Genomic DNA, 11613 nt, shown 5'->3' on the forward strand with positions numbered 1-11613 from the left:
TTCTATCTATATGTACTTTGTTTGCACTGCATATACACTGATCGGCCACAACATTAAAATCACCTGACTAATATTGTGTAGTTCAACCTTGTGTTGCCAAAACAGCTCTGACCTGTCAAAGAATGGACTCCACAAGAACTCTGAAGGTGTCCTGTGGTATCTGGCAGCAGATCCTTTCAAGCTGTGTAGGTTGCAAGCCTCCAAGGATCGGATTTGTTTTTCTAACACATCTTACAGATGCTAAGTCGAACTCAGATCTGTGAAACTTGGAGGCCAAGTCAACACTTTGAATTCTTTGTCATGTTCCTCAAGCCATAGCTGAACAATTTTTGCAGTGTGGCAGGGCACATTATCCTGCTGAAAGAGGAAACAGCCATCTGGGAATACCACTGCTATAAAGACTGTACATGATCTACAACAATATTTAGGTAGGTGCTACATGTCAAAGTAACATCCACATGAATGCCAGGACCCAAAGTTGCCCAGCAGGACATTCCCCAGAGTATCACACTGTTGGTTTGCCTTCTTCCAACAGTGCATTCTGCTGCCATCTCCCTCTCGCTCAAGTAAATGTACATGCACCTAGCCATCCACATGATCTAAAAGAAAATGTGTTTAATCAAACTAGGCCACCTTCCTCCACTCCTCCATGGTCTAGTTCTGATCCTCACAAACTATTATAAGGCCTTTTGGCATTGGACAGGGGTCAGCGTGGGCACAAACTGCGATGCTTTGTGTGTTCTGACACCTTCATCTCAAGGCCAGCATTAAGTTTTCGCAATTTGTGCTATAGTAACTATTCTGTGACAATGGACCAGACAGGATAGCCTTCACTCCCCACACACATCAATGAGCCATGGGATCCCATGACCCTGTTGCCAGTTCACTGGTTGTCTTCCTTGTACCACTTTTGGTAGTTATTAACCATTGCATACTGGCAATACTACATAAGACTTGCCGCTTTGAAGATGCTCTGACCAAGTCGTCTAGCCATCACAATAAGGCCCTTGTCAAAGTCTTTCAGATCCTTATGCTTGCCCATTTTTCCTGCTTCCAACACATCACCTTCAAGAACTGACTGTTCACTTTCTGCCTAATATATCCCACCCCTTGTTAGGTGCCATTTTAACAAGGTAGCAAAGGGTAACGATATCCCTAACAGTGAAAACTGGTGACCTTAGTGCTTAAACCCTGCACCTCTCATCAAATACATTTTTAAAGAACATAAAAACACTGTACAAATGTTAAGCTATGATGACAACGTCACCCTTAAATTAATCAAATTCAACTGGATTTCCATCTATATATTCAACTCTTGAAAATGAAAAACCTGAGAAATTCAAAGACTGGTATATTAAATCAATGTTTCTCAACCACTGGGTTGAGTGTTCCTATTGTTTGCGATGGTAGTGTTACGGTGGGTCACAAGTGAGATATGCAGTGGGTTGTGAGTCAGTCACCTCTCCCCACTCCCCCACTTTTAACAATCACTCAAAGAGGATCTCCCTTCCCCTCTGGGAGTTGTGAAGACTGGATCTGTCTTACTCAAACGTTAAAGATTCCTTTAAATGTAAACCAGCGGCACCACTGGGCAGATCTGACCACATCTGATCCAGATCCATCTTACTCACACTTACAAGCTTTTTATTGGATGTCAGCCAGGACAGCGAGGAAGTGGACCTTGGGGGATGAAATGGCTCTGAATGACTGTTTCCAAAGTACAGCCTGGGAAATGATGTGTGAGTCGGATATTGATGATATCAAGGAACTCAGTCACTGCATCACAGACAATATTAACTTCTGTGTTGACTGTACTGTAACCTTAAAAACAGTATCCAACTTTCCAAACAACACAATCCTCGATTAGTAAGCAGCTAAAGAGACAACTGAGGAGGCTACACTCAGGAAAAGCTGTGGGACTGGATGGAGTTAGTCCTCGAGTATTTAAAGCCTGTGTTAACTAAATTTGTGACAGCCTCTGATACACATTCAGTCTGTTACTATGGTCCCAGAAAGCATAACTTCTCTGAAAAAGACACTGTATTTGTATAGATCTAAAGAAGGCATGCACCTTTTTTCATAATGATTACAGACCAGTGGTCATTACATCACAAATTTTCATATTCTTACAGGAGATGGCTCTTGAATACAACTGCTCCTGTGAAAGACCACTTTTACCCACATCATTTTACTATTGGACAAAGATTGTAGTGGAATTAACTGCTCCACAAGAATTAGTTTGATCTTGACAAAGATGGCAGCACTGTGAGGATTATATGTTTTCAATTTCTCCATTGCCTTTAATACCATCTAGTCTTCCTTGTGAAGGAGTAAGCTAAGGGATATGCAAGTGGAAGAGCGTATGGTGTCCTGGATAATGGACTATCTATAAGGAAGACCACAGTTTGTGCAGCTCAAGTAATGTCTTTGATGTGAGTGTGAGCAACACTAGAAAAAAAACAATGAACAGTCCTGTCTGCTTTTCTGTTCACACTGTACACTTGGAACTATAAATATAATAGGATGTATTAGAAAATTGAAATGAGACACTGGATAAAAGTGAAAAGAGAATTGTCTGTAACTCAATATCATCAAAATGAAGAAACTGGTTGACTTTCTCCCCACCAAAGAGCTTCTACATAGAGTCTTTATAATGAGCAATGTTGCACATCCTCTGCATGACACAATATCATTGAGTACTTTTAGCCAACAAATATTCCATAGAAGTGTACCAAAAAATGCTACTAAACTTCCTTTAAACCTGCATTAATCTGCCTTTATGATATGTCATAATGACTGTTCTGTTATCTTTAGCCAAACTTTTTCTTCTCTTTTGTAATTCTATTTTTTATTTGTGCAAGGTTGTTACTGTTGTTGCTTGTCATAATATTTCTGCATTTCTTGAGCTTCCATAAAAGCCAAACTTCCCCTTAGGCCAAATAAATTACAATCTATCCATCGGTCTTCCTAAATGATAGGATGTTTAAACAGATTAATAGAGGAAACATGAACACTAATAAGCCCTTTAACCAATTTACATGTAACCCAAAATGTAATTTATGCTGTTGCATTGCTTGAATGCTCTATAAATATGAGAAGTAAAATATTCAATACAACTCTAATGTTGTCTTTCTACATAAAAACTAGCAGACTGTCATTGAAAATTGGCAATTCCAAAATTTTCTTGTTTTCTCACCAAAATGTACACAAATTTTTACAAAATAATAAAAGACCTCTTTTGAAATCTCCCAATTCATTTTCTCTCTTTATGTCCTTACAATGTATCTTCATAACAAAAATGTAACTAGTGTCACACATGTGCGTCAGTGGGTTGCCTTACAGGCTCAGCTGAGGTATGTAGTACCACTCCGAAGCAAGAGGGGTGCTGTCACTAAACCTGCCTCCACAGCTCCAAGAAGAGTTCCAAAGAGAACACATGACTCCTTCCCTTCAAGGCCAGGTCCTACAAAGCTAGGCATCCCCGGAAGAAGGTGCCTCACTTTGAGACGAACCAACCCACAGGAGAAAGCTCCACAAGAAGCTAAGACCAGTTCAACAAAGCAATACCTTTAACAGATGGAAAGCTACTGTGTGTATTTTCAGTTTTGTTTTGTTTAAATGTTGAAAGAATTAAATGGGATAACCCAGTTGGTGTCTCAACATTTCATCCTTTCAACCCGGGTTTCCCTACTATTCGACCATACTAGATTACATACCAAAAGTATCATCTTCATTTCTAAGGTTTTGTCCACTGTAAGTTGGATCTGATCTTCTTATAACAGATCCTAACCCATTTTCAAGTTCACTCAATAGATTCTGAAGTTTAGGGTCAAAATTCCTGCTCCACTTTTCATCCTAAAAAAAAAAAAAAAAACAGAATAAAGGTAGTCTGTCTCAAGTAATTAGATTAGATAAACTAAATTAATCCCATGGGGAAATTTTAATGTTATCAAACACAGAGGAAAACAAAGAAATGAATGGATATTAGAGGTGGGCGGTATGACTAAAATTCTATATCACAGTATTTTTCTAAATTCTGCCGGTTTCACGGTATTAGACGGTATTTTTTTCCCCATGCATGAGTGGATGTTAACAACATTTTCCACTGCAATTACTGCAGTAGTCTGGCTAAGAATAACCTATTAGACAGTTATGAGAATTGTACATCGTACAAAAAGACATTTTAATGTGCACACAAGTATTAATCCAGGTTTGCATGGCCCCATAAAGTGATAGTTTTCAAGGGGGTGGCACTAAAGAGAAGGAATCACATTGCATGACAGATGCAGTCAAAATATAGAACCTTTAATTGAACAAATTTTGCAAAAGCTTAAACTATGATTTTGACAACATATTTTCAACCATCCAAAGAGGCATTTAGACTTAGTAAAATATCCAGAGGTGTTTGTCAAAAGTTGGATTGCACTGAACACGTCTTAGAAAAGGAATAAATAGTAAATATTTTTTGTAAACCAACTACACTTTCTGTTAATGTTAACCATCTCTGTCCACTGACACGTTAAAGTGACTTTTTAAACAATTTTACCATCATTAAACTGCATAATATTTAAACTAATAAATAATAACAATAAAATACATAATAGTATTACTGATAGTTGCACCATTACTTCAAGGCTTCAAGCCCAGGTGCATTACACAGTATTTACCAAATTAAAATAAAATAAAACAGGTGCAATCTTGGTGATGACATCATACCAACTGTACCATCATTTAGGCAAACTGCATTAATATGGACCTTGCTTCAAGCTAAGCTATATACATAAATAATAAAAACTGCAACTTGCATTTATAATGCTGTTTGTAGTATAGCCCTATGGAAGCGCATTAGGGCCACTGTGAAGAAAAAAAAATATGGACACGGAAGAAAAAAACAAACTATATGTTGAGAATAAATTCGACATGTTGACTATGTCAAGATTAAAGTCGACATTTCCACTTTATTCTCAGTTTATTTTATAATTAAAGTAGAATGTTGTAAACTAAACTTCATCCTAAAATCAATGTTTAATTTACTAGATTTTCTCAAACCCTGTCACAAGTTAATGCAGCACATCAAATACTTTGTGTTAAGTGTTCCCCGACCCAGTCGTTAATCACTACGCTTGTTAAACTGACTTCCTACGCACTAAGAGCAGGCGCCTGCAGCAATCACCGCACAGAATCCATTCACTTCATGATATTCCTGCTCTCTACCAAAACCACACGATAATTACCAATCACCACACGATAAACGTCTTTGTGAATTAAAACTAGTTATTAACTTAGCCGACGGAGTGTTCAGAACTTTAAAAATATCTTCGTTACACATGTTTAATTATGCCATCCATTCAGAGTTGCGCCCATCTCTGAACGAGTCGATAGCACATCGCAGAATGAATACAAGCAAAACATACACTAGTAAGTACAAAAACAAGTACAACTTGGCTTGCAGCATTATCCAGTAGTATAGAAACAGTATTTACACATCTGACCTTTTAAAACTAAAGTATCTCCAGGCGACGGATGTGACTCCATTTTTTCGGCAAAAGTTCTTCTGTTCATCACATGTTCAACTTTACTTTTAGTTCAGTTTCGGAATGCTCTCTGTCCATTTTCACCGCGCGGCATACCTATGCTACCGCCCACTATTTGGTGGTGTAGCAGTGAAAAAGAGCCCTAGTGCAACAAATCTGTGTTTAGCGGTGTAGCAGTGAAAAAGGTCCCCACTTAAACAGTTTCCCGCTGCGCCACGTTCTGAACGTCGTTTAGGCAATTTAAACCGGTGTTGCGGTATAAGAAAAATCCATATAATAAAAAAAATAAAAAACGGTTTTCGGTATGAACCGGTATACCACCCAGCACTAATGGATATCAAGTCAAATTGCAGGACATATTAGGCTAGTTTGTAGCATGTGGTAGGGCTAGAAGTTTGTTGTAGACTGAAGGCTGACAATGAATAATAGACAACGAATCGGTAGGATACATGCTCAGGCACAAGAGAAAGCAGAATAAACTAATGCTACTTCAATTCTGCTGCACCATAACACTCCCATTGATTAGAAAAAGCCAAAAAATACATAACAAGAAGTAAATTGTAATGCAGACCTTTAGAAGAACAGGAGCGAAGACCTGACGCACAGCCTGATAAAGTGTACTGACTGGTGAATCCAGCATGGAAGACACTAAAATATTATGATGAAGGTTTTGTTCTGTTATCACCACAGGTCGTAATTTGAAGAAAACCAGTATTTTATTTTTGTCAACATCAGAGTCAATCTGTAACAAAAGAAGGTGACCAACTGTTAAAAAACAGCAAATATTTTACTTTAAACAGTTTAAATAGAATAAGTAGTGATGATTTAAAGATTTCAAAGTCTGTTGAAATAGTAAAAGGAAGAATCAATAACATTTGTGCTAGAAAACTTAGTCAAGCTAAATGTCAATCACAATATTGTCACTTTTTATAATATTAAAGAGCTATTGTGGCTATCATATTTTATATTAAAAACAGATTATTAATAACATTACATTAATAAACAATGCATGTTTATTATTATTTTAATATTAACTAAATAAATAAAATTAGTGTAAATAACTTTACAATAATAAACAGATAGGTGGAGTGGTGGCTCTGTAGCTAAGGATCTGCGCTGGTATATGGAAGGTTGTCAGTTCAAATCCCATTACTACCAGAAGGGATCCTACTCTTCTGGGTCCTGGAGCAAGGCCCTTAACTGTAAAAGTGTACCAAATGCCAAAAATATGTATGTTCTCATTTATTACAGTTTTAGATATCCAGGTATTATCACTGCATCACAGAAGTTAATTAAGTTAAACTAAATTATTACTTTAAATAATGTTGAACACAGATGCTATATACAGGTGCTGGTCATAAAATTAGAATATCATGACAAAGTTGATTTATTTCAGTAATTCCATTCAAAAAGTGAAACTTGTATATTAGATTCATTTATTACACACAGACTGATGTATTTCAAATGTTTATTTCTTTTAATGTTGATGATTATAACTGACAACTAATGAAAGTCCCAAATTCAGTATCTCGGAAAATTAGAATATCAATTAAGACCAATGCAAAAAAAAGATTTTTAGAAATGTTGGCCAACTGAAAGGTATGAACATGAAAAGTATGAGCATGTACAGCACTCAATATTTAGTTGGGGCTCCTTTGGCCTGGATTACTGCAGCAATGCGACGTGGCATGGAGTCGATCAGTCTGTGGCACTGCTCAGGTGTTATGAGAGCCCATGTTGCTCTGATAGTGGCCTTCAGCTCTTCTGAATTGTTGGGTCTGGCGTATTGCATCTTCCTCTTCACAATACCCCATAGATTTTCTATGGGATTAAGGTCAGGCGAGTTTGCTGGCCAATCAAGAACAGGGATACCATGGTCCTTAAACCAGGTACTGGTAGCTTTGGCACTGTATGCAGGTGAGAGGTTCTGTTGGAAAATGAAATCTGCATCTCCATAAAGTTCGTCAGCAGCAGGAAGCATGAAGTGCTCTAAAACTTCCTGGTAGACGGCTGCGTTGACCTTGGACCTCAGAAAACACAATGGACCAACACCAGCAGATGACATGGCACCCCAAACCATCACTGACTGTGGAAACTTTACACTGGACCTCACGCAACGTGGATTCTGTGCCTCTCCTCTCTTCCTCCAGACTCTGGGACCTTGATTTCCAAAGGAAATGCAAAATTTTCTTTCATCAGAGAACATAACTTTGGACCACTCAGCACCAGTCCAGGCGAGACGCTTCTGACGCTGTGTCTTGTTCAAGAGTGGCTTGACACAAGGAATGCGACAGCTGAAACCCATGTCTTGCATACGTCTGTGCGTGGTGGTTCTTGAAGCAAGGACTCCAGCTGAATCTCCCCCACATTTTTGAATGGGTTTTGTTTCACAATCCTCTCCAGGGTGCGGTTATCCTTATTGCTTGTACACTTTTTTCGCCTCTCTATTAATGTGCTTGGACACAGAGCTCTGTGAACAGCCAGCCTCTTTAGCAATGACCTTTTGTGTCTTGCCCTCCTTGTGCAAGGTGTCAATGGTCGTCTTTTGGACAACTGTCAAGTCAGCAGTCATCCCCATGATTGTGTAGCCTACAGGACTAGACTGAGAGACCATTTAAAGGCTTTTGCAGGTGTTTTGAGTTAATTAGCTGATTAGAGTGTGGCACCAGGTGTCTTCAATATTGAACCTTTTCACAATATTCTAATTTTCCGAGATACTGAATTTGGGACTTTCATTAGTTGTCAGTTATAATCATCAAAATTAAAAGAAATAAACATTTGAAATACATCAGTCTGTGTGTAATGAATGAATCTAATATACAAGTTTCACTTTTTGAATGGAATTACTGAAATAAATCAACTTTGTCATGATATTCTAATTTTATGACCAGCACCTGTACTGTAAGTTGAACTGTTGAAGCAATGTTAGAATTAGGTTTTGAGCAGAAAGCACATAAATATAAATTTGCATATTGTCACAGTTAAATCCACTTTTAGTGTGATCATGTCAAGTGCATGGGGAACAGTATGAAAGAGATGACAAGGAACTTCAGATATCATATAGCATGTTCTACTTTCTTCTCAGAAGGTGACCACAAGCATATGTAAATATTCAGGATCCAAGCAGGTAGATGGAATTCCAAGGGAAGTTGTCCTACACAACTAAAGAGGATGGCCCTGTCTGAAAAGCACCACAGAGAAGGAGGGCATTTACCTGTGGACCTCACAAGGAAATGAGCTTCACCAAGAAATAAACCAGGGCATATATTTTGAAATAAGAAGTGAGGACCCTACTTTGATATCTACAGCACAGTCTGCTTGAAGGCCTGGATCGTGTATGTAAATGAGCCAAGTCATTTGGGGTAAATCTAAAAGACTACAAACTCTGAGAACTGGAAGAAACCAGGGACTGTGGCTAGAGACTATCAGCTTCTATGAATGAACTAATTAGAAACACAACAAAATAACAAAAGCATCCCTGCAGCTGGAGTTGAAAACTTGAAAGGTGTGTTCTGGTTATTTGAATAACTCCTAGCTGTCACAATATACTATACTTGTTTTGTTTTTTTTTTTGTAATATTGAAAACTTTGGTCATTACATTGTTAGTTTAGTATTATAATCCAAAAACCTCAGTCACAGAAAATAAAGCAGTTAATTATAGTTAATAAAGTGTAATATCTGAATATTTCTTACCTTGTTAGACATAACTAGGTGAGAAGTTGTTTGTTGAACAGATAGAAGAAATTCATTTCCATCATCTAAAAATGAATTTAGTTCTCTGCATGAATTTAAAGAGGATAAAGAAGGATCTGATGACTGAAGTCCAAAAAAGTTGCTTGTCGTGTTGATAATAAAATCCTTTCTACAATCTCTTCCAGATGCCAACATCTTTACGACTAAAACGATTAAGAAATAGCAGATATAAGATAAAATAAAAGTATGACTTTCCAAATTTCTCATTTACTGTTAGTACTGGTAGTTTTTCCTTTTGTTAAAAATGCCACACTATCCACTACTTTCTTCTTTTTTTCTTTCAAATGTTCAAAACGTGCACCTACATTCTATGCTGAATTTTACAGAAGTATTAATAATATTTTAGTAAAAAATGCATTTTGCACATTTTGAGGATTTGTCTTGGTGAAACACAAGGTGTGAAATATGTGACACAAATAACGTTAGAATTTTTTTCTATTTTCTATTGATGTTTTTCGCATCATTTGGTGTTGGACTGAAAATGTCGCCATTAGGTTTCATTATCTCATGAACTGATTTTTCTCATTCTGCATGAACACCATGGCATTATTTTTTTCTTTCCTCTCTCTACAATTTACATAGGGTAAGTAACATATCAAATATAATTTTTGGGTGGAGTATTCCTTTAACTTGAGCATCCTCTATGAGTGAGTGCATGCTTTGTAATGAACTGGCATTCTGTCTATAGCTGGTTTCTTTTCTGGCTACATCTGATGCTGCTCAAATAGCATTTGGATCCCATTAACATGTACTAGAATAGCAGCTTTGGAAAAAATACATTTAGATATATAATAAATGTGTATACATTAACAATGTGTGCATAGAGAAATAAAATATTTTGATTAAACGATTTCAGAATTATATGATAGATAGATAGATAGATAGATAGATAGATAGATAGATAGATAGATAGATAGATAGATAGATAGATAGATAGATAGATATGCTTTTTAATTCTAAGATGTTGGACAGTTCTTTTTTCTTGATGCCAACTTAATTTAAGTGACCAAATTAAAATACAATGAAAAGCAAAAAGGTTCACTATAAACCACATTTCAAACGTAACAAAATTAAAAGCAATGCATGACTTTTCAAAGTCATTGCGTGACAAACAGAGAAAATATGACATTCTACTGTTTTTATCAGTACTCTGTTATTTAAGCCGTTTGTGTAGACTAGCATAACAGAAAATAAGGATTCCTTTGCAATTGATAAATAGTATCACAGATTTCACTCATATCCTGTTCAGGACTGCTTCCATCCCTAAGCCCAGTGTTGCCTTGACCTGGATGGCTAGTTTTGAATGAAGCTTAATTTTTGTTTGACTAAGACAGAACCGTTACATAATGTTAAGACAGTTAACACTTTTTTGAATGCAAGAGCTCCACAAATGTAATGCATTAAAGTTACAAATATTCTGTACTTATATTTAAAAGTACACAATACAAATATAAAAAGAAGGAGCTAACTGCACCCTACACACTAAATGTACATCATAAAATGCGTGAGCTACCTTAATCTTGGACATTAACATGTCCTGCCATAGATTAGCGCCCAGGTTTAAGATTGAGTCCTGCATTGCATGCGATGATCGGCGGCCGTCGCATGATGGATGGATGGATGGATAGATGGGTAAAAATAAAAACGCTTTTGCTGCTGTATATTGTGCCACCGTGAATGGTAACTGTGCTTCTCATGATACGCTCCGCTTTAACGAATTAACATTTTAAAAACCACACATTTCTATAAAAACACTCTGAAACCGCTTCTTTTAAACAACTACTACAGATCTTGTACTTCTGAAACTATTCACCCTGACACCCCCGAACAAATGCCAGATTAAATATGAAAAATGCATTTTATAAAACTGACCTTAGCGATTTTCGCCGTACATTCAAACTAACAACACACACATTGGATTGAAAAAGGCCGGAACACTCAACACGGCATTCAGTTGTTAGGCTAGAAAAGCTGCGCCGTTACCAGCGCAACGCGTCCCTGACTGTAAATTCTTAGTGTAACCTACCGCCTTATTGCTCCGTAAGCCTAACGCTGTAGGAAAGGTTTACGCAAAGCACGGAGAGTAACATGAGAGCTGCCTGTTCATTTTGAAGGACCCCATAGTGATATTGTGCTGTCCAAAGTATCTCATATCAGATCATATAGGTAAAAATATTTTGTTTAAATTATATTTCTATCTTTACATGTAACTGAACTTTTTTTGCATGAGAAGTTTTGCTTTCTCTCAGGCACTATTTAGACAACTTTATCGATTCTACTTCCTCCAAGTATGTGTGAAATTGTCAGCATTTCTGATCCGCTACC

The 11613-nt window shown here is 37.1% G+C and overlaps 1 protein-coding gene across 3 annotated transcripts in view; it reads right to left on the bottom strand.

Annotated features, from left to right (window-relative positions):
• Positions 1-11282, bottom strand: part of LOC114651221 (cytoplasmic dynein 2 heavy chain 1) — a 462099-nt gene extending 450817 nt beyond the window's left edge. For all 3 annotated transcript variants that reach the window (XM_051926883.1, XM_051926882.1, XM_051926881.1), the window contains exons 1-4: positions 11161-11282; positions 9229-9431; positions 6106-6276; positions 3717-3855 (exon numbers count right to left, since the gene is read on the bottom strand). In XM_051926883.1, the coding sequence (XP_051782843.1) occupies positions 3717-3855; positions 6106-6276; positions 9229-9423 (505 nt within the window). In that variant the 5' untranslated portion in view covers positions 9424-9431; positions 11161-11282. The remainder of the gene's footprint in view (positions 1-3716; positions 3856-6105; positions 6277-9228; positions 9432-11160) is intronic.
• Positions 11283-11613: the final 331 nt, after the last annotated feature.

This window comes from Erpetoichthys calabaricus, chromosome 4 (genome assembly GCF_900747795.2).
Source record: "Erpetoichthys calabaricus chromosome 4, fErpCal1.3, whole genome shotgun sequence".
Lineage (NCBI taxonomy): Eukaryota > Metazoa > Chordata > Cladistia > Polypteriformes > Polypteridae > Erpetoichthys > Erpetoichthys calabaricus.